This window comes from Bufo bufo, chromosome 11, assembly GCF_905171765.1.
Source record: "Bufo bufo chromosome 11, aBufBuf1.1, whole genome shotgun sequence".
Taxonomy (NCBI): Eukaryota; Metazoa; Chordata; class Amphibia; order Anura; family Bufonidae; genus Bufo; species Bufo bufo.
Window position 1 is genome coordinate 48957043 of NC_053399.1, and position 24597 is coordinate 48981639.

Sequence of the window (24597 nt, forward strand, 5' to 3'; positions counted from 1 at the left end):
TTAAATGTATTTTAAGTCCAATTTTTTTTTATTTTCAAACCCCTCCCCCATTTTTAGTAGATCTAAAGCGCTAGAAATCTGACCAATCAGAATCTCTTGGCAAAATTGCACAAGCCAATGAAAACATCACATCATGGCTGGGGTGGAGTACTTGTGTGCACAAAGACAGGTGTAGCCACAAGTTACATTACCGTTAACACGAGTATTAGACTGTCATAGTCTGAGTTCTCATGTACTTTTTCCAGCCAAATACGTTGGTAGGAGCTCAGGAAGAAATTGTTAATTTTGTGTCTGAAGAAAAGCATACAGGTTTTTTATTTAAGCGGCAGCAACACAAGGACAAATTGACAAATATTAAATGACATTCTAAAGCAGAAAGAAAAAAAGAACATAACAAGGAACCTATTGATATTGGACATGACTGAACCTGCATTCTTATCCTACAAATATAAAGGATAAGAATTGGCCAATGTAAAGAAAACAAACAGAGGACAAAAAGTTTAGGTGCATTTTATGCGTAAAAGGTATTGCACATGCATATTATTTAGCACTGGCAGCCAGACTGAAGTATAACCCTCTAATATCTAAACTGGTTTAACCCTCTGTTATTCTCAAAATCAATGTGGGTTAAACCTATCTCTATGTCAATGGAGTTTGTCACCTACACCTCATTTGTGCTGTCACTTTATAACATATTGGCACAAACAAAAAGTTATTTGTTTTACAATTAAGAAAACCATAATTGTTTAAAGGGTACCTCCAATGAAATAAAAAACTTAACCATTTGTGCTTTAGACAGCAGTCCTCTCCTTTTAACTAAATCACAAACAGGGGGTTGTTATCATTGTCTGCCAAGTTATAGATCACTGGTATGGTCCCAGTTTCTATAGGCCTCCAAACTTACATTACACCTGCAACTTCCTCCCCTCCCTACCTGCAAAGACTGCTTGGATCAGTACAGATGCTGCTATGATCACAGGGCTTTATTTAAGGGGTTGTCTCAAGATTTAAACATCCCCTACACAGAATAGGGGATAAATGTCTGTGTCCTCTGCGTATAAATGGAGCACCCGTCAAGCATGTGCGCTACCACTCCGTTCTTCTCTTTGGGACTGCTGGAGACAGCTGAGCACTGTACTAGACTATTTCTGGCACGTCCATACACAATGAATGGAGCAGAAACCGCAGCATGATGCCCATTCATATAGGGCAGGGGTGCACAACCTGCGGCCCGGGGGCCACATGCGGCCCTTGATACCATTCTGTGCGGCCCCCAACCATCTGGTAACAGACATGTATACCTATGTCTTGTGGCTGCTCACATGTATTTTTCATGTATTTCTCCCATTAGATGGAGTCCTGGAAGTGTAACTAGACATTAATGGTATATAATGTGTGTTCAATATGCCATAAGTACAATATTTCAGTTGTTAATACACCTTTAAATTTTTATTTTGGCCCTCGTCATTGGTTCAGTCTGACAATGTGGCCCCCAATCAGGAAACGTTGTGCACCCCTGATATAGGGGAACACAAGGCCCCTATTCTTATAATTGGTGAGGGTCTGACTGCTGGAATTACAAACGTATCGTCTATCCTGTGGATAGGGAATAACTATAAAGCCTCTGTCAGCATGATCAACCCTATTAAACTAGACCATTTGCCTGGTAGGGTTGAGCATGTTGATTAAAATCATACTTTAGTTATCTTTGTACGGCGCAGAGTTCCCGAGATATAAACATTTGTATTATTATGCTAATTAGCTCCGCTCTCATTAAAGCTGCCTGCGCCTTCACTTCTAGATGGACTGACTTTATTGGCTTCGCTGAGAGCAGAGGAGCGCAGCTGCTGAGAGGATTCTGAAGGGAGTATTCTCTCCTGCCTCTCGCTTGTCTTGCCGCCACCAGTGAGTGCCGGGACCGAAATGTAATCTACAGCACTCACAAACACCAATTAATTAGTTGGAATTATTAGTGGTCCCACACTGCTGGACCACAAATGACTATTTGTTACATAAAGACCACTCGGTCACCAACCTTTCTTTTTTTTTTTAGGAGCTCAAAAAGTTTTTACATAAGGATGATATTGGGTGTGTCTGAATACAGGGCTGGACAACATTTCTAGACCGGTCAATCAAAGGGGAACGAGGCATGCAATGAGGAGACAGTTAGGCCTCTTTCACACGGGCGTTGCGGGAAAAGGTGCGGATGCGTTGCGGGAACATGCACGATTTTTCCGCGCGAGTGCAAAACATTGTAATGCGTTTTGCACTCGCGTGAGAAAAATCGCGCATGTTTGGTACTTAAACCCGAACTTCTTCACAGAAGTTCGGGCTTGGGATCGGTGTTCTGTAGATTGTATTATTTTCCCTTATAACATGGTTATAAGGGAAAATAATAGCATTCTGAATACAGATTGCATAGTAAACTAGCGCTGGAGGGGTTAAAAGAAATAAAAAATATTTAAACTCGCCTTAATCCACTTGCTCGTGCAGCCGGCATCTCTTCTGTCTTCTTTTTTGCTGTGTGCAGGAAAAGGACCTGTGGTGACGTCACTCCGGTCATCACATGGTCCGTCACATGATCTTATACCATTGTAAAGAAGAAGACAGAAGAGATGCCGGCTGCGCGATCAAGTGGATTAAGGTGAGTTAAATTATTTTATTTTTTAACCGCTCCAGCGCTATTTTACTATGCATTCTGTATTCAGAATGCTATTATTTTCCCTGATAACCATGTTATAAGGGAAAATAATAATGATCGGGTCTCCATCCAGATCGTCTCCTAGCAACCGTGCGTGTAAATCGCACCGCATCCGCACTTGCTTGCGGATGCTTGCGATTTTCACGCAGCCCCATTCATTTTTATGGGGCCTGCGTTACGTGAAAAACGCACAAAGAGGAGCATGCTGCGATTTTCACACAACGCACAAGTGATGCGTGAAAATCACCGCTCGTGTGCACAGCCCCATAGAAATGAATGGGTCAGTATTCAGTGCGGGTGCAATGCGTTCACCTCACGCATCGCATCCACGCAGAATACTCGCCCGTGTGAAAGGGGCCTTAGAATAGCGGTGCTCCAAGCCTCCTGCCGGTCCCTTGGTTCTCAAATGATCTAATTAGCATAATAATAAAAATGCTGATATCTCGGGAATGTTGCTACATTGTACAAAGATAAATAAGATATAATTTTAATCAGCATAATCAACCCTACCCGCAAAATGCCTGGTTTAATAGGGGTGATCATGCTGACAGAGGCTCTTTAAATCTTGGGACAGAGGATTTAAAGGAAACCTGTCATCAACTTTATGCTGCCCTCATTGAGGGGAACATAGTATGAGACACTATCTATAGGGGGCACTACTAATGAGAGTACTGTGTGTGGCACTATTTTTAGGAAGTATAGTATGTGACATGACTGTATTCAGGGACACAGTGTATGCTGATGTTATAGTCAGGGCACAGCATGTGGAAGTTAGAGGTGTGTAGGGTGCCAATGTGTTGGTAAACCGAGAAGTTGAAGACATATGGCCAGCAAACTCAGCAGGGACAGGTCATGGCCTGGATAAGTCACCTGTCCACTTTAGATGTTGTTGCAGAAACTTTCTGTGACTGAATATCACTTTTATTCACCTAAATGGGGCTTGCAGAAATCATGATGTATGGAACTGATTTTCAGTTGCAGAAGTTTTCTGCAACTAAATCTGTCATGTGTGAAGGCAAATTAGCTGTATATATTATTTTGTTCATAAAATTATTTTACATCTTAAATTCAATGCTACTAATTTAGTATATTCAGTACCCTATGATGGTGGTGGAGCTGTGTGTGTGTTGGGGGCACACCAAAAGACTTGTCGCACAGGGTGCCATGTAACCAAAGGTCGGCCCTGGTCCTGGTTATTCATAAGTTTTGGCTGTCAACACCCACCTGCTGTCAATTGGCAGCTTTTTACCTAGAAGAAAACGGTCATCAGGTGGGTGAGCGTGGTGAGAAGGAGCTAATGAATAGGTGTGACTCTTTTCCAGGCACGGGCTGTATTGATTATAATTAGTGATGAACGAAGCGAGCTTCAGATGTTACATCCGAAGTCGCTTCATTCAAAACTTCGGATTAATACTGTGCAGAGATCTGTCTCCATACAGTATTAAAATGGATGGGCTCCGATGAGCCAAAGTTAGTTATTCGTGAAGTTGCACATGACTTCATTGAATAACTTCAGTAGTTGATTTTGAATGTGGAAAACCACTTCAAAACTTGAAACCGAAGTCAACTTCGATTCCGAGGTACCCATTGGAGCCCATACATTTTAATACTGTACGGAGACTGATCTCTGCACAGTATTAATCCGAAGTTTTGAACCAAGCGACTTCGGATGTAACCTCTGAAGCTCACTTCGCTCATCACTAATTATAATGCTGGTTCTCAGCATTCACTTACGGTACTTTTAGCTCATAGGATTAGCAATAAGTGTGTCATTCCAGCATAAAGTTGATGAGTGATTCCCTTTATTTAACAAGTTGTCTTTACAGACAGTTTGTAATTTCATGATTGGAAAAGATATAGAACGTATAGATATTTTCGTTTCCCCTCTCAATCATTCATTATGGAGGAAGTAATGGGCTGCAGTAATTCAAGTCTCTCCCACACTGAAATAAAAGACTAGTGTTATTAGTTCCAGTAGAGAACAGCCTGCGGGAGCTCTCTGGATCCGCCATTGCCAGATGTTACCGCAATGCCCGCCTGCCCTATTGATTATAATAGGGTCCGGTGGAGATCTGGCAGACCCCATTATTTTAAATGGGGCTGGCAGCCTGAAGGCGCTAATAACGTTAGTGTGAAAGAAGCCTAATAAACAGAACAGAGTGCTAATTTTTATTTTAAACTAAAACATGACTTTACACACCAAGGTGAATATCCTAGGAGTGTTTTCTTTAAGGGGATTACTGGAGGTACACTTTAACACTCTACCACAAACAAAAGTGGTAAGATACTGGGTACAAAGGTGTAATATATTCTGCCATCGCTGTAAAAATTGGGATGGACATGTCTTTTTTCAGAACTGTAACACTGTTCTGGGGTCCACAGTCTTAAAGCTTTTAACAAGGCATAAGGCAAAAAAGCAATAAGACCACAGTTTACTATGTAATGACCTTTTGGTACATTTTGTTATATTTACACCAGTGTATGAACCGAGACGGACAGTCTGGCCTTTTTTAGGAGAATTCTGTTTCACGTTTATGCTGCATAAACACATTGGATTGTAAAGGAAGGCATAATATGGTAATGTTATCTTGTAAAACATACAATCAGGATCAAACTCAGAGTATTGTGTTCCATCTGATTAATCCATGTCTGCAGTCTATATGCATGTGCAAGTCAATTTATGCATGAATTCACTCTTCAGCATACATGACGCAAGCATCTCTTATGCATAGATTCATGTATGCCCTTCATGCATATATCACACATATACATGTAAAGCAGTGTTGGAAAACTTAAGTCATTGCCACATACTGTATTCTCCTTTCCTGCCTGTCACTGAAGAAAGCTTCTATATACCTCTGTATACAGCTATTCTTTTTTGTAACAGACCATATATTATTGTATTTCATAGTTATGAGACCGCCAGATGAAAAGAGTTCTTTCAGGAAACAATTTTAAGGAATTCTATTTCTGACCTTTGCAAATTAATATTATCTAATTAATATTGTACTATTAGTACTGCTAATGGAATAGTAGATATGTTGGTAATGTATGTACACAGCCGTATATACATATACTGTTTCACAGCAGAAATGCACAATATATGGTCCATAATGCTAACTTAGAAGTACAGACATATTGCACATTTCGGGCTGGTGAGATTGCCAACTGTGTATTATGCTTAATATTGCATTTTATATCAGACAGTTATATCAGTCAGTTTGAGCACCCCTCTTATCACTTGAGCCACTGATTTTTTCCTTTATATTGCACAATGCGTCTGTCTATATTTTCACCTAATGCTAAGCATTAAACCCTTAAAGGGGCGAGTCTCTATATGCTACAGGCTGCACATGTGCTGGGAAAAGCACATGCATTCAGCTAGTAATAGGCATTATTAATCCATTGGCTCAGGTGTCTGACGGTTTAATATGACTAATTCATGCTTACATGCAGGTCTGTTGACCTGTTTCCTGGTGTTGCACACTCAAAATGGCTGCTGATGGAGGCTCCTGCCCATCAGCGACCTCCATTCACTTACAGTGAGGATGGACAGGGGAATTAGCACGTGCACAGTTTGTCCCCAGTGTAAGTGAATTTAGGCTACTAATGGCCATTTTTCGGAGCACAGTATCCAGAAGCAGGTCAGCAGAACTGCATGTAAGCCTAAGGCCTCATGCACACGACCCTTGTTTGGGTTCCGCATCTGAGCCGCCGTTTTGGCAGCTCAGGTGCGGACCCATTCACTTCCATGTGCTGTCCGCTTCCGCGGCCCCGCTAAAAAGATATAACATGTCCTATTCTTGTCTGCACTTTGCAGACAAGAATAGGCATTTATATTGCCAGCTCCGTTCCGCAAATTGCGAAGGCAACACTGGCGGCTTCCGTTTTTTTCGGATCCGCGGTTTGCGGACAAGAATAGGCATTTATATTGCCGGCGCCTGTTCCGTTCCGCAAATTGCGGAAGGGAACACGGGCGGCTTCCGTTTTTTGCAGATCCGCGGTTTGCGGACTGCAAAAAACGGCACGGCTGTGTGCATGAGGCCTAAGTTAGTCATATTAAACCGTTAGACATCTGAGTTTTCCACCAAAGTCAAAGTTCCCACCTTATTGCATAGATGGAACATTGTGCACAGTGCTTGCTGTGTCCAGCAGTAATTATTTTAGGGTTATGTGGTGTCATCTGTTACCACTTCAATGTACAGATGACAACATGCAATGCTACCACATCGGTGGATCGTTTTATTTCATTTGACCCACCTACAATACCATGAAACAGTGGTACAGAGGCCTGTCTTTAGAATACACTTTATAGGAGTTATAATGTTTTTTATAAATGTATCCATGACTTTAAAATGCATTTTGTTGGGGTCCCTAAAAGAGACGTAATCTGAATAAAAACGGTCGTACCTGCCTGCTCTAAAGGAAGACTGTACTAGTTCATTTTGGCTCGTGTATAAGAATTTACTTATACATTTATCAGTCATTTTAGATTTCAGCAATAATATGACTTTAGGCAAAGAACAAGTTCTCGAAATAGTAAAATGCAAATTTTAACAATGCCACAACATAGCATAGAAACAAAGCAAAGAGCTGCATGTTAGGTTATTCTGTAGCAAGGATCATTCACAGGACACCCAGATCCCATTGTAAGCTTCAGGCTCAACAGTAATGACAAAGAAAGAAATAGGACACATCTCTAGGGTCTAACCTTGGCAGATTATACAAAGGAGCCATGCGAAAGCACGCCACCACAGCCCTTTTCCTCTGTTTCGACAGCAGCTTGTGCCACACAGCCTTCTTAGACCTCAAGGGCTGCTCCACCTGTAGTACATGTGAAAATATTAGGCAATCATGTACGGGGTGTCAATATGAGTTCATCTCTGGACAGTTCAATTCTGATGAATGCATGGCTTCCATATGTTGTTATGTGACACTCAAAAGAGACCTCTTACCTGCTCAAGATGGAAGACTGCTGCAGAGATTTTCTGCACACGTTCCACAGTTTTCTCAGAATCCCCGTCCTCACTTTTCAGTATATCCTTGTAGAGATTGAGCTGCCATTTCACTGCAGGGTCTTCGGACTGGTGGAGAGAAAATAAAGACAAGGTCAGTATTCAAAGAGAAGACTGAGAAGCTCAGTAAATTGTCTTCACTAGAAATTGGCTATCACCAATTAGCTCTAAATGATGAAAATCAAGGATAATTTGTACAGTATGAGCGGGGACCAGCAAATTAATTGGATCCAGGTGTGTGTCAAAAAAGACATTTGAAATCAGGGCTGCTGAAGTGATCAGCAACCAACACTACCCGGAACAGGTCATGGAGTCACCGAGAAAGCAAAAAAATCATGTAAATGAATGATTACAAAGTGTTTAATCATCCCGGCTGCTCATTCAAGTGGAGCTCTATAATAAACCTTGGCAGACATGATGAAAGATGGATGCCCAACTAAGTAATGCAGCAATGCCAAGGAGACAACAAATACAAGGGGAATCTTAATTGTAAATAAAAAAAGCTAAACAAAAGTAAAAATGTGAATGGGGTTATCTGACATTTTACAAAAGTAAAAATAAAATAGCCATAAGTCACCATTTAAGCCACCTTGCCACTCCAATCGTCTCTGCTGGTTCTTATTTCCCTTCAGCAATAACATAGCAATAAACCAACTCCTTCGTCAGGTATTTAGCCTCTGAAACACGTTGTTTGTAGTTTTATCAATAAAAGTATACGATTCAGTTCATCATCCTTGCGGTCCCCTTTAATCTGTGACAGCACCAATTCTCCAAAGTCCTCTTTTTCTGTCCTACAAGCATCATAATCCCCGGCAAGCAGAGTCTACAGCAAGCCAGGAGGCAGCAGCGCAGACGGGAGACCATTATACGGCGCACTATAACAGTGGTGGTGAAGCAATGGCACGGGTGCCAGAGGCGGCACTCAGATCCCTCTCTCTGGGCACCCATACCCTGTAAAAAGTCTAAGGCATGCCTTAGACTTTTCCTGCCATTTAGCAGCACAGGGCACCCTATGAACATCACAGGCAGAGCGCTGAATGTAGGCAGGCTATTATAGCTAAATGATAAAGTACATGGAAGATACACTATATCGGACTGTGGTATTCAGGTTAAATTGCCGTGTTGGCACTTTGCTATAAATAAGTGGGTTTTGGGGTGCAGTTTTGGCACTCGGCCTCTAAACAGTTGGCCATAATTGTACTATAAGATGTTGTGAATTTCTGAAAATGATAGAAGGTGAGTGCTTTGACACTCATTTAATAATACAATAGAAACTCCCTGCGGTATCACACTAGAGGCGCTACCTCGGTTTTCTTTTTCTTTCGTTCAGCAATATTAAGCATGGCATGAGACCACTAGGGCCAGGAAAAATAGATATCAGTGGAAAAATAGATATCAGTGGAAAAATAGAGATCAATGTTATCACTGATGAAGAAGTCTAGGGGACTTCGAAACACAATTGGAGTTTAAATCGGAATTCCCAGAACATAACTATCTATTGGCACCATACATAACACCATCCACCTCTAAAAGGATTAGTGGAGAAGCAAATAGTGCTATGTACTTGCTGGCACTGATACCCAAACATACTAGCCCCTCAAGGTAAAAAGAGGGAGAGCCTAAGGCCTCGTTCACATTTCCGTGTCAGTGTCACGTCCGTTTAAAAAGCGGATGTGTTTCATCCGTGAAGATGTCCATGAGGGATCCGTGGTTGATTTGTGTGTTCATTTTTACCATCCGTGTGTCATCCGTAATTCACGGACGTTGCTCAGCTGAAAATTTATTTTGGAAGAATCTCCTATTAGTCTTCAGTAAAAAAAAAGGACACAACACGCACACAACACGGATGTGTGTCAGTGATTTTCACTGACCCACAGACTTCAATGGGCATGTTTGGTCCGCATCACGGATTAAAGTAGTGCATGTCTCCACGGTCAGTAAACAAATACTGAAATGTGAACAGACAATGGGTACGTGTGCGGTCTGTGAAAAACGGAAATGTGAACGAGGCCTAAGTCTGCTCTATTCCAGAGCAAAGACTGAAAACAGCATCTCTTCAGCAAGAGTGGAACCTCCACAGGGGGATAGAGACCTAACACCAAGCAGTGAGTGGAAAGATATTGTTCTTCCCTAAGCTGCAGTGGAAACAGCAATGACGTTCTAATGGCGCTCCCGTATGCCTGGTCTGATAACAAGTGACAATAATGGAAAACCAGAGCTTCCACCAGCTTTCAATGTATCACCACCTATGCTCAAAAATATTGACTGCTATATAGCTAGCAAATACAGTATAAAAATTATGCTAGATGAAGGAGGCATGGGCACATGAATTTTGGGATCCGCAGCTCTCTCCAGAATGGGGCTCCCCCAACCAGTCTGGTAAGGGGGCCAGTGGATGAAGAGGTATGGGCACATCTCTCTCCATGCATTTCTATGGTAGTTATGGAAAGACTTTTTGGTGGTGTTTTCCTGCACTGTTGCATTTTTTGTGTCAGTTTTTGCAGTGTTTTGTGCAGTAAAAATACGAACTCTTGGTGTTATCTGAAAGTTTATTGGAAATATGAAATCCAGCACACACAATCATTTTTGCTACTGGCTTTTTTTTATTTATTTGGTGGCGTTTTCTGTCTTTCTGGCATGTTTTTTTCAGGCACTTTTACATCTCTTACACTATAGAGGCCAGAAAAAAAAAGCAGTTCACACGCCCATTTAAAAAAAAAAAAAAATGCCACTAAAAAAGCCACACAAACTGCAGCAAGAAACTCAGGCACATTTTGGTGTATTTTCTAGTGGTAAAAAAGCACCAGAGAAAATCCATGTGTGTAAGCACCCTAAATGTCTAAGGTGGCAAATTTAAGGAATGAACACACTCCGTACATCTTTATTAATTTTTAAGGTACTTACTTTCTCCTGCAAATGAAGATTATTGCGCAGCTGTTCTTTAACTTCGTCATCTGTATCTCTCTGTAATAAATAGTACTGGTTTATTGCTTCCATTATGACCAGTGCTCACCACACAATGAAATAACATTCTACTGAAACACTAGGCTCACAACATGTTCAACTTTCTTATAAAATAACTGGCAACGTGTCTTACAAAAAATGATTGTAATGCTATGGATTATAAAAGGTGGATCTCCGATATGGCATTGGCAATATACAGATGCGTCATAAACCTATAGAAACAGAGTCAAGGTACACAAATTCATATACCCAGATGACAAAATCTTTAAACATATGATTATAAAGATTAAAAAAATATTAATTAAAAATGATAATGCACACAAAATGCAGCATTACTGGGAGAAACAAGATAAATGCAGAAATAGGTAACCATAGTCAGAGGCAAAGGACATATCCCAATATGTCACCACATAGAATCCTTGTACATGTAATAAAAAATACTTATACGAAGACATATCCCCTACAATGCAACATATCTCCCAATGGAGGACGGGTGTATGGCAAAACAGGACTGGTAAATACAAACTGCTATGTGTCCCTATGATGCCAGCACCAAAGAAAGAAAAAAGGCTGTGATGCAATGAGTGTTGGGGCTGGTGTCACCTCTGGTGTGTTCGGCCACTACAGGTAATATATTTAATATATATATCTATATATATCTATATATATATATATATATATATACATACACTCACCTAAAGAATTATTAGGAACACCATACTAATAAAGTGTTGGACCCCCTTTTGCCTTCAGAACTGCCTTAATTCTACGTGGCATTGATTCCACAAGGTGCTGATAGCATTCTTTAGAAATGTTGGCCCATATTGAGAGGATAGCATCTTGCAGTTGATGGAGATTTGAGGGATGCACATCCAGGGCACGAAGCTCCCGTTCCACCACATCCCAAAGATGCTCTATTGGGTTGAGATCTGGTGACTGTGGGGGCCATTTTAGTACAGTAAACTCATTGTCATGTTCAAGAAACCAATTTGAAATGATTCGAGCTTTGTGACATGGTGCATTATCCTGCTGGAAGTAGCCATCAGAGGATGGATACATGTTCTCATTCTGTTTACGCCAAATTCGGACTCTACCATTTGAATGTCTCAACAGAAATCGAGACTCATCAGACCCGGCAACATTTTTCCAGTCTTCAACAGTCCAATTTTGGTGAGCTCGTGCAAATTGTAGCCTCTTTTTCCTATTTGTAGTGGAGATGAGTGGTACCCGGTGGGGTCTTCTGCTGTTGTAGCCCATCCGCCTCAAGGTTGTGCGTGTTGTGGCTTCACAAATGCTTTGCTGCATACCTCGGTTGTAACGAGTGGTTATTTCTGTCAACGTTGCTCTTCTATCAGCTTGAATCAGTCGGCCCATTCTCCTCTGACCTCTAGCATCCACAAGGCATTTTCGCCCACAGGACTGCCGCATACTGGATGTTTTTCCCTTTTCACACCATTCTTTGGAAACCCTAGAAATGGTTGTGTGTGAAAATCCCAGTAACTGAGCAGATTGTGAAATACTCAGACCGGTCTGGCACCAACAACCATGCCACGCTCAAAATTGCTTAAATCACCTTTCTTTCCCATTCTGACATTCAGTTTGGAGTTCAGGAGATTGTCTGGTGTTCCTAATAATTCTTTAGGTGAGTGAATACATTGAGCTCAATGTTGTTCTTGCTTGATAAATTTGTCCTCATATTGATATTAAATTCATTTCCGAGATTTTCTATGTGTTCACAACTGGGATTTTTCTATTTCTACAGTCTCTCCCAGTGATGCAGCCTTCTGTGTGTATTCTGATTTTTAATTATAATTTTTTTTAAATCTCTTTAATCATGTAATTAATAAGGATTTTGTAATCTGGATATATTAATTTGTGTCGTTTGGTTGTTTGCTGTTTCTCAGCAGGTTCATATTGCCTCTATGGGAGCAACACCTATTATTAGTCTCCACGTGACAAGTGTAAACCCTTCTACTGTTCGTGATGCAAGTAACAGTGCGATATATAGTTGTGGTGTATTACCAAAAATGAAAAAGTAGAGGCAGCATCCAATTTTGCAATAGTGAAAATAAGTTGTGTTCTTTTAATCCATATAATGGCAATCCATGTACATACAACGTCTACACCTTCGGCTACACCTTAACCTTCATCAAGCATCAAATGTTGCATGTACCTCGATTGCCCTTATATAGATTAAAAGAACACAATTATTTTCCCTATTGCAAATACACCACAACTATATATCGCACTGTTACTTGCATCACTAACAGTAGAAGGGTTTACACTCGTCACGTGTAGACTAACAATAGGTGTTGCTCCCATAGAGGCAATATGAACCTGTTGAGAAACAGCCAAACTACTCAAATTAATATATCCAGATTACAAAATCTTTATTAAACGATTAAAGAGATTAAAAAAAATAATTAAAAATCAGAATACACACAGAAGGCTGCATCACTGGGAGAGACTGCAGAAATAGAAAAATCCCAGTTGTGAACACAAAGAAAATCTCGGAAATGAATTTAATATCTATATGAAGACAAATTTATCAAGCAAGGACGACATTGCACAATTGGGTGTTGCCTCTACGTTTTCATTTTTAGACTTATATAAGGAGCTATAGTGAATGTACTTTAGCTCCTATCGGGGCGTGCTGTATTTCTTTATTTTCATGTGATGTATTAAATTTTTATTTGTTTGCCATATTGGTGGAATATACACCATATAAATTAAAAAAGACAAGGAAGCTATTAGAATAATAATAACAATAATAATACTCGCCTTGCAAAACCCTTTGATTCCTGCCCTCCCCATCGGGTTCTGTTATCTTCACTGAAGTTAATGTGTCATACACCTAGTGTCTAGTGTTGTACACCACTGAGGCCAGTGACTGACTGCAGAGGTCATGTGCAGTATATGGGCATGTCATCACTGCAGCCAAAAACATGACATTCTGACTGCAGCGGTGGGGAGGATAGGAGCAGTGCTGGGGGGGGGGGGGGGGCGTGAGCTTAGTTTTTGTAGGACAGGTTGTACTTTCTTAGTGGCACCATTTTATAATGTATACAATGTAGTGGGAAACAGGAAAAAATAATAATGGGGTAGAATTTGTAAAAATACGCAATTTTGCCGTCGTTTTATGGGTTGCATTTTTACAGTGTTCCCTTACACTTTATTTTAATAGTACAGGTATTTTTTCACCTAGTGATGATAATGATCTTTATTTTTTATTTTTATTATGGGGAAAGGGTGATGATTAAAATTTTTATATCTTTATTTTTTTATATCGTGCACTGCTGACATCTATTCCACGCTGTTCTCCTCCCCCTGTATTCCCCTGGCTTCTGTGCGTTTCAGATTGTGCTCCCTCACCACTTAGCCCCTCACGTTAGTTTCCAGTTATAGCCTTCCATCACTCCTAGTGCTAGAACTGAGCATGCTCAACCAGTAGGCTGAATTACGGGTCATAACCCAAAGTGACAAACTATAAACATCAGATTTGAGGCCACTAAGTGGTGAGTGATTATTTTGGAACTTATGAAAAGGTTTAGTTACTATACAGATTTTTACTTTAAATTGGAGTGAAGTTTTTTATACTGGAATACTCCTTCTTTAAATAATCATTTATCTACTAAACACATCATCACATGTTTACGTTTCTCGTCCCTCTTCCTGTTCACAGCTACTGACTGTCTATGGCAAAGATCATAGACTGCAGCAGCGGACAGGAAGAGGGACGGGAGACCCCACATGTGCACTACACACACACCGTCTCATCATACAGCTGATCGGTGGGGGTGCCGGGTGTCGGACCTCCGCCAATCTGATATTGATGACCTATCGTGAGGATAGGCCATCAATAGTAAAAGCCCGGAGAACCCATTTAAGGGTCTGTCCAGAATTAGGAGAAACGTTTTGCTTTTTTTTCTTGCACTGGAAGCATCGTCAATCTTGTCCTTAGGCTGTATCTGATATTCTAGTTCATTGCTATTCAAAAGAATGGAGCTGAGCAGAATTACCAGACACAACCTATAAACATTTCTTCTAGTCCTGGACAGTCCCTTTAATTTAATGGGGAAAAAAACCCAGGTTGCTCACACTGTACTAGCTGGAGCTGTCCATGGTTCTGTATAGGTTCTCTAGACTACTTCACATGTTCCTCCTAGGACTAAACTGATGTCAGTATCAGTCTGATACCTTATTAACAGTTCAGGCAGTAACCAGAGTACTATCAGGAAAGATCTGTAACCATAGCAACCACTCCTAATCAGCATTGTCACATTGATTCTACATTTCCATCCTGCTTATTTAACTAGATCCATTAAAAAGTCCATCTCTGAGATAAAGAGGGAGCCGAAATAAATGTTTAATTATAAAATACAAAGGGACCTATTTATTTGACAAAATCAGTTATTATAGGCATCCCTATGTATATACTGTAAGTCCTAAAATGAGTAGCTGTCAGAATAAAAGAAGAGTACAATGTCTCTATTTAAGAGAGGCAGCCTGGAAGACTAAGAAAATGTGTATTTCATCCCCAGAAACAGAATTATCCCTACATAAAAATAGCAATGCTAATGTGACGCTTGTAGTCAATGCACATCCAAAATGATAATAGCATTTATGTGCAGTCATCAGCAATTCAAGGAGGAGATCATCTGTATATAAATGAACACAGAGGAATGTAGTTTGTCTTCCGACACACATTTGCCAGCCATGACCCAACATTCTTAACGGCTGGGATATTACAGTGAAATATCTATGCTGTGTTACTTACAAGACTGTATCTGCTCTTTGCCAGTGAGATCAGTTCCTGGTCCCCCGGTGTGCACATGTTCAGACCAATGGGTAACATCTTCTTCAGGGCAGCTACAATGAGGGAAGTCTGTATGGAGTAAAGGTCCCCTCTGCGCTTGGTTCTCTTCCGCTCCTGATCTTGCCCTCCAGACTAGAACAGTGATACATACCATCATGGATTGGTTAGGTTCTGAGTTACGCATACCAAGGGTTGAGATGGACTGTGACTTATAGCATAATGCTAAAATGTGATAAGAAATGTTTTAGGAGAGAAAGCAGAAACTTCTGTATCTTGATGACAATTTATTCTCAATGATCTTGGACAAAACATAGCCCTGTATCGGTGAACATTTCTGACACCAAATGCATGAATGGTAAAGGTTTGTATTTTCAAAAACTATTATTTGCAAAATAAGAACCTGAACCACATACTTACCAATAGTTGATCTAAAAACCTACAAATACCCTGTCCCAAAAATGACCCTTCTTAAATACACCCAGGGCATCTGTTACTGAACTCCAATCTAAATTTAGTTTTGTAAAGTCGATCCACATGGGTTACTCAATGTACCTTTGTCCATTTTTAGCAAGGATATGTCTCCAAATGCTTATTGTTAGGGGTGTTACTCCAGTAAAGGGTCAACAGTTGCTGAACAGATCTGAAGTGGCAAGAGTGGTAATGAAAACCACATCCTTCCCCCTCAGTCAGTGCTCTGCAAATGTTGGCTACAGCATCTAAACCTCAATGTTACTGGTCCCCAAATGTTTTGTATTGTGCTATACAGACTGATCTGGCTTTCCTCTGCATTGAGGTGCCAAGTGCTGGCATTCAAATATTCGGTGTAAGATGGCATACATCAGCATAATGGGCCGTGGATGGTCAGCAATAACAGGAGTGTTTCTCGGCCAGTTTTGACAACTACTGCTGCTGCCTCAAAGACCTTCACCTGGGTAAGTAATGAGAGATGGGCAAAATTACATTCAGTAAACCCACATGGTGGTCCATTTTCCAAAACAAGGATTTCTGCTAAAAATAACATGCTTTAGTACTTGGCATGGTTCACCTAATAATGGCAATTAGGCTAGAGCTAAACAATGTCACATTTGAGTCCATGGACTACATCTATCATACAACAATGTTAGTTTTTTTTTCCTGGTTAGTGCATCTGCAAGTAGCCAAATGGAATGCACAATTTCCATAACTTAAATTTCTCTAACTTGAGAATATATATATATATTTACACACTAGTCATGGAAAATGTCCATTGCTGTGGAATATGTCTGTTCCACAAGAGCAGCTTCAGGGTAACATTATCCAGCAAAAATCTTCAGGAAGCTCTAGCCTTATTAGAGTTTATATTAAAAGTGACCGATAGTGGAAATAGAATATATAGCATAGAATTAAAAATATAGAAAAACAAAGCCTGCGATGACATAATCACCACTCTTAGTACACAAGAGACAATACAGAATATAGACTAGACTAAATGGAACCACAGGTTTGACATCAAGTGAAAAATACTGCACTCTAAGTAATAATGAAGTAAGGCACATCAAAGAAGTAATTTGAGTCTTAAAGCAGCAGTCCTTCTATAGGGGATAAAAACAGAAAAAGAAAAAAAATGAAATAAAATGATTCTTTGCTGGTTGTTAATTGATAGCAATGCCCCTGTGTGACCTAGGAACTTAGGACTTGGCTGTGAAAATAACTTCCTAAAAGGGTTCTCCCATTACAACAACTTATCCCCATCTACAAGATAGGAGCTAAAGCCTGTATTACACTGCCCAATTGTTGGCAGATGATCGCTAATGAGCGCTTGCATAAAAGCTCACTAGCGATCATCTTGCAGTGTAAAACTGCCACTGATTGCCAGATGAACGACAAATGCTCGATCATTGGGCAATCCAAATTTATTGACATGTTAAAAAGTAATTGTTTGCAGGCGGCAGATCGTGCTGTCTGATAATGATCTGCAAACCACTATGCTGCTGACAGCCGTCTCCTCCACTAGCGCACAGGCGTTTCCCGGGAAGGAACGCCTCCCTCCCGATAATCGTCTGCCACATCAGCTTTAAGTCTCTGATCAGTAGAGATACAATTGCTTTGTTCCCCTATTTGAATGGAGCAGCAAAACGCAAGCTCACTGACACTCTACTCAACTCTATGGAGCTACCAGAGGTAGCCAAGTGCTTGTACTCAGCTATTTCCAGCAGTCCCATAGAGTTGAATGTACACAAATACATTCAAATAGAAGAAAACGGCCTCTGTACTCGTGACTGACGGGGGCCCCAGTGGTTGGACCCAGGCCTCTGTACTCGTGGCTGACAGGGGCCCCAGTGGTTGGACCCAGGCCAATCAGACACATACTTCCTATCCTGTGGAAGGGTGTCAAACTGAAGCTGATTTATTAAATGACAACTTGTGCTGAAAAATTAATGGATTCATAAATAAAAGACTAAACAAATACATAAATGCATAAAAAGAACATACAAAAGAAAGCAAGAGATAATTGAAAAAGCTATAAAGTGAGAGTGACTGCTACTTTAAGACTGCAAGTCAAAGCTCTGAGCTACACAAGCATGTGTTGGCCTTTTATAAACTTTTCTACTGTAAAGTGCCAACAAATGAGTAGATTTTTCCTCTCGGGGTTGTTAGTTGCATCACTACATGTTATTACTTTTTATTATTAGGACATACAATTACCTGCCCCATAAAATTAAGTTTGCATAAAAATATAAAAAACATCTTCGCATTTCACTTAAAAATCTGAAGAGCAAATTGCAAAAACTGTGTGACAGTATACTAGATCTGACTGTAAGCATCTATATATATATATATATATATATATATATATATATTCAAAGAATGAAGAGGCAGCACTTCCAGTTGTTTGGTGATAGGGTGACGACCCCAAACTTTATTCCAGCAAATATATTTGTGGTATTATATATATATATATATAAATTAAATAGGTGAAAGAATCCATATATACGAGACTACTCCATACAGCGTACTACATTCTGGGCCATAATGCACACTGTTGTGGGTGAAAAATGATTCTTTCATATTGCTGTTATTTAAGGCATACTTGACTTGGAAATGTAAGCTTGATCAATGATGGCCACCCTCAGGTACGCATTCTTACAAGTACAGTTGCGAAGTGCTGCTAAAGCTAGGTTCACGCCAGCCATTCAGATTCTGTTGTTCTGCTCCATTACAGTAGCAAAATGACAAAATTAACTGGTACGATGGAGGGAAAGGTAACAAACGGCACCTGATGGACCCTATTGACTATAATGGGTCTGTTGGATTTCCCTTAGAAAACCCAGCATTTTACCAGACAAGATAAAGCAGTATGCTGCACTTTTTTGTCCTGTATTGTTTAAAGAATCTGCATTGGAGCCTCCGTTGCGGATGTGAACACAGCCTAAGCCATGGCCTTATTATACTGCTTCAAGCATGACTACCTTTCTGTCGTAGTGTTTCAGGCATGGCTGCTTCTGTTGCTCGCTACCACTTGGCAGGCTTTCACTGATTACACTATGTCAAGCATGGATGTTCCAGATGCTTTCTCCTTTCCACCCCCCTTATATCAGAGAGTTGCTCTGTGTAAAACTGATTAAGAAAGGGACATATCAAATACATTTTGTAAAAGAACCTAAACCTTTAATGGTCATCAGTAAAATTCTCTCCGCAGCACCGAGCTGAAGTGCCTTAGGTAAGGATAACAATAACTTGCTGGGCATCAAAGCTTTGCTTACATTTGTGCCTTCAACAGGTTTCTGCAACAGTGATCTATGAACAGCACTAAAATAGAGTAACACAGTAACTGTACCCATGTAAATGACAAACTACGTAAAACATCAGTGGCGTCACAAGGGTGAACCATGTAATAAATCTACTGTTCCACATACTTAGCTGGATCTTTAGAAGCTATGGGTGATAAAGACCTTTAGCAATCAGATGTGAGTAAGACAAGGCAACACTAAACGGAATATTAAATGATTTATTTTTTCAATGTAAATGTAAGGTTTCCAGCACAACTGGTTGCAGAACATCTTACTTATGGACATCAGTTATTAAGAACCTAAGAAGACATGTAGCACCTGATGGCAGGTGGGCTCATGGGTAGTGAGAAAACCTACACTTTGATGTAGATTCAATGACCCATTGTTATCGTTTTTAGATATGGTATTGGGATGTTATATTGGGATTTCTATCTAAATCAAACTCACAGGCATAATCAACAGGTAATCAACTTCGCAATCTTCTATCCAACTGTGAAATTTGGTCAGCTGGACATTTTGTCCGTGGGCTTTCTTGACATCATGAATTTGCTAATTACACCAAAACGTGTATCAAAATGACATGAAACGTGACCGCCCTTGGTGACGCCACTGCTAGACTTATGGAACATACAATATGAGTGGATGGAGCCAGGCTAGCTAAATACATAGACAGGTCATGCATGCTGTACCTTTACTTGTATGGGCTGTGTGAAAGAAAAATGTAGGAGACAAGTAAGTAAAACAAATGGAAATGAACCACATATTCCTTAATTACTAGTGAGATGATAGGGCAGTAAATAAAGTAGATTAAAATGAGGATCTAAGCAAAAACGTCAACCAGTCTCTGTTATGAAACCAATTAAAACAAGAACGTTGTATCTCAACCCTGTTAGCTCGTTCTTTAGTCAGATGACAAAGCAGAACATTCTTGCAATGGAAATAATTGGATCATATGCCATACTTACCAGACTGTGGTGCTTTTGAAATAAATATCATAGTACAAGTTAAGTACAACACAACACAACTCTGCTATACCACGGATTTTGGTATATGTACATTAACATTTACAGCATTGTAGATGAAGATGAAGTTTCTCTGCATATACGTTCCTAATACTGCTATAATTCATACAATTTGTTGCATGTATAACTGATCCTATAAGGCCTGGTGTATGCACAAAGAGGGTCCTCTTGGCATACATTGTTTAGTATGTGTTGGCAGATCTTTTGTTTTTCACGGTTTGGAAAATAATACACAGAGTGATCCCCCCAAAAAACTAAACAAAAACAAACAAAAAGAAATGGCCATCATATGCAGTTGTATGGCATACAGTCGCGTACAGCTGGGCAATACATTGTTGCATTGTGAAATGATTAAATATTACTATTGTTTATATTGTTATATATCGACTGGTCTTTTTCATGGAAAGAACTTTCAATGGTGACAATATCAGGGATCGAGAGCAATATTCTTTTGCAGAAATATTTTATGAAGCACTTCTTTTCTCTTACATAGCTCCCTTCCTCCCAGGTAAGTTTTACAGTATGGGTAGATATTTTCTATGCCATTTATAAAACCACAGTCCTTGCTACGTGACAGAGGGGCAGTTAGACACCCTCAGGGATCAGAGCTTCACAACTTCTCCCCTGTCTATAGCTAATCGACTGCATGATCGACTGTAGCACGGATTTGATGTTTCAGTCAGAAAACCAGCAGACCAAATCCATTTGCCATTTAAATGTCTCCAGCTTAGTGCTAATAGACTTACTTTTGACATCTTACTCTTGTTGTTTCCAGTTAGAAATGCCAGATTGTTGATTTCATTTTGAATCACAAAATTCTGTTCTTCTCTCTTAAAGTTCTGAACCATAGAACAAAAATGGGAAAAGTAGCATTAAGAAAGTGCTAACAGCTGACATGCACATATTTATGACAAAATGTACCATGCTGAATGATCAAATGCTTCTTTTTAAAAAAAAATTCAATCAGCCCCATAAATGTGTTAAAATAACAAAGACAGATATACTTACCTCCTCCTCTCCCCTGCAGCTTGCAGTGCCACACTCCTGTCCTCCTCGCTGCTGCTTGCTTTTCTGGCTGCAGTGGTGTCATTTTGTGCTCACTGGTAACTGTTGCAGCCAATCACTGGCCTCAGCAGGGGTGTCCCATGTACTGCTGAGGCCAGTGATTGGCTGCAGTGTGCACAGAACATCACTGCTACAGCCAGGAGGATGATATCAGCAGGGAAGAGAAGGGATAAGTATGGGTTCTTTTGTGCAGAGCATTATACGGCTACAGCTACGCTCAAACGAAAGAAATGTGATTAAGCTGCTGGGAAGGTGTGGCACAGTTTTTGAGAGAAGGTTGCGTTGTTTTTAAAATCCTAAAAAAAAATTAACTTATTGATTAAAAATCAAGATTTTGCATTGATCAATGTAAAGTGTTAACTAGGATTGCCATCACAGTACACCTTTTATCCTGTACCTGAGTTACAACCCTTACTGTAGCTAAAAGTGGAGTTCCCTAATTTGCAGCCTTCACCATTGAAATGTCCAAACATGATGCTCAGTGGCTGGAAAGAGCTTTCTCTGGTGATGTGCGCCTTGAGAGGTTTTGTTGTTATACCAGAAACTGTACTGTCACTACAAAAACTAACTAAACCACTGCATTACAGGAGCTCCGCTAGTAGCTTCAAAGGTGAACATGCTTTAGATATAAATGCAGACCATGCTAGATGGATTGACCCATGTATACTATACAATTTATGCATTTTCTTCCATATAAAATGTGATGATTAACTGGGTTTATGCTTGCAAAACGCACAGCTCTATTAATAAATTATTTATGCAGCCTACAAAATAAATATATTATGCTACTTTTACAATGATCCCGGCTCATGCATCGCATAAGTCCATAGGCCTCCACTCACCCAACAGAAGCCGAAAGTCTGCTTTTGGCATCTGTTGGGCAAATGTTCTGTTTCCTTTCCCTCTACCGGAATGAAATATCACGAATCTCCCTTTATTGGGGGTAAACACAGATACCCAGGATTGGTAACACAATACAGTCCCATTATAGAACAAAATTTCCTATAAGAATTACAACCAAGACCTATAGGCTTGGGTTTTGTAATATGGCACAGAATAAAGGCCGCTATTAACCAACCGCCCCTCCCCCACTTCTAAAGACAGCAATTTCTGGAATATTATATCAGGAGAAACTGTTTATAGTGCAATTGACTCTTAATAGTGTAGTTGGCTCTAAATTAAAAATTCATTTTAGAGCATAAATGCAGGGATTAAGTTGGAAAAAAATAAAAATGAGTAAGCATATCCACAGAGCAACAGCTATTCCTTACATGTGATTTGCACCAAAGAATGAACACTTCAGCCACCATTCTGAACAGCTCATCAGAGTCTATATCTGGTTTTTTGAGCCAATTAGATCTAGAAAAAATAAAAATGTAAAATAAACTTTAAGATTGTGCAAATCGGTGAAGTATTAAAATGTTGATGGTGTGCTAAAATCTGTATACCTGTTGTTATCTACATATCGGATCAACATTGGGTAGAAGGCATAGAGATCTCTGCATAACACGGCAAACTCATCCAGAATCAGCAGCTCTGCCTCCTGGGTGTCAGCCTTGCTGTCTGCCTTCATCAGCTCCTCCTCTTGCACAATCTTTATTGCTTTTTTCTTCAATTTCTCCAGCGTGGGGATGAAATGGCTCTTCAGGAGGTCCGGCTGAGCCTTGCTGATAATTGGCTGAGCATACACTGCAAACATACATTAAGTACTAGATTAATAACAATAGTATGAGTCTGCAGAGAGGTTTTCAGCAGCACGTGCACATCACTGGAAGCAGAGATGGGTATCACGTTCTGCAGAGCAAGCATGTTTCAGCCAAACATCTCCACTTCTAGAATAAAGTAAGTTACATCTTACATACCCCTAACTTACCGAAAAACACATCCATTACCATATCTTAATGCCATTGCTGCCACAAGATGTAAAAAACTAAGTTTACCTGACAAACTGAAAACACTGTTTTCCTCCCTAGTTAGGAGCAATCTCATATAAGGATCCATATGAATCCTGCCAATGTTGCCTGATAGCAGGGCAGCATTATAGAAATGCAAAAGGGGCAAATGACCTGGGGTTTCCACCACCCTTCGGAGGGTTGATTTAAAAGGAATTTGTCATCAGAAAATGACCTATTGTTTAACGGTCTTATGTTAAAAATATATGTTTTAGAATTTTTTGTTTAAAACAAATGTATATAATATTGCAATTTTCACCCTGGCCACTAGGTCCAATGAAAAGTCATGATTTCTTGTTCTGTAAAGATAACTTTCAGTAGGTATTATCATGATCATCTCAGGCAGAATTACAATGACAAATAACACCTGTGTATGGATAACACAGAGTCCACCATTCACAATAGGTGTAGTCACAGCTTAGAGTGGGTTCACATCACGTTTTTGTCATCTGTTTAACATACAAAAAACATATATGTTAATAGATGCCTCAGACTGATGCCATACTGTGGCATCCGTTCACCATAGAGTTCCATTGTAAAAAAAATAACGTTAATGTATATGAGTATTTTCATTTGCTCAGTTTCCTAACTGGCTGTAGAAAAATGATATACGGTATTCATACTTATTCTGGGATCTAGAGGAGGTCTATTATAATATTGTCAGTTCCTACTGTAAGAAAAATGAGGGTCATGAAATGAACTTTCACTTATATCAGATATATTTTTTCCATGGTCCTGAAAACTGGGAGGTAAAAATTAGAGATGAGCGAATTTTATAATTTGAAATTCGTTCACACTTCGTTTGGCGGTAAAAGCAGAATTGTGTTATGGATTCCGTTACCACGGGCCATAACGCAATTCTATGACGGAAGGCATTTCAGAATGCCTTTAGAGGCATTCTGTTATTCATTCCGTCATAATAGAATCTATGGGCTGCAAAACAGATCCGTCCCGTTTCCGTTATGCAGGGGAGTCCTCCGTTTTGCAGCCCATAGACTTCTATTGTGACAGAATGAATAACGGAATGCCTCCAAAGGTATTCTGCTATGCCTTCCATCATAGAATTGCGTTATGGTTCGTGGTAACAGAATCCATAATGCAATTCACCTTTTACCACCAAACAAAGCGTGAAAGAATTTCATAACATGAAATTCGCTCATCTCTAGTAAAAATCTACACTTTGGGTTCTAGAGATATTTCAATTGGCCCCATCATTGTGAACAAGGAAAACAATTTTTTGCATGATGTAGGGTAACAGGAAACTCCTGAAGATCATACTCAATTGTCGACCT

At 39.9% G+C, this 24597-nt stretch overlaps 1 protein-coding gene across 1 annotated transcript in view; it reads right to left on the bottom strand.

Annotated features, from left to right (window-relative positions):
- Nucleotides 1-24597, bottom strand: part of RYR3 (ryanodine receptor 3) — a 734312-nt gene that overhangs the window by 198820 nt on the left and 510895 nt on the right. The window contains exons 68-75 of the mRNA XM_040412592.1: nt 22802-23042; nt 22625-22712; nt 21035-21127; nt 19956-19970; nt 15458-15628; nt 10621-10680; nt 7657-7785; nt 7413-7525 (exon numbers count right to left, since the gene is read on the bottom strand). Coding sequence (XP_040268526.1) covers nt 7413-7525; nt 7657-7785; nt 10621-10680; nt 15458-15628; nt 19956-19970; nt 21035-21127; nt 22625-22712; nt 22802-23042 — 910 coding nt within the window. The remainder of the gene's footprint in view (nt 1-7412; nt 7526-7656; nt 7786-10620; nt 10681-15457; nt 15629-19955; nt 19971-21034; nt 21128-22624; nt 22713-22801; nt 23043-24597) is intronic.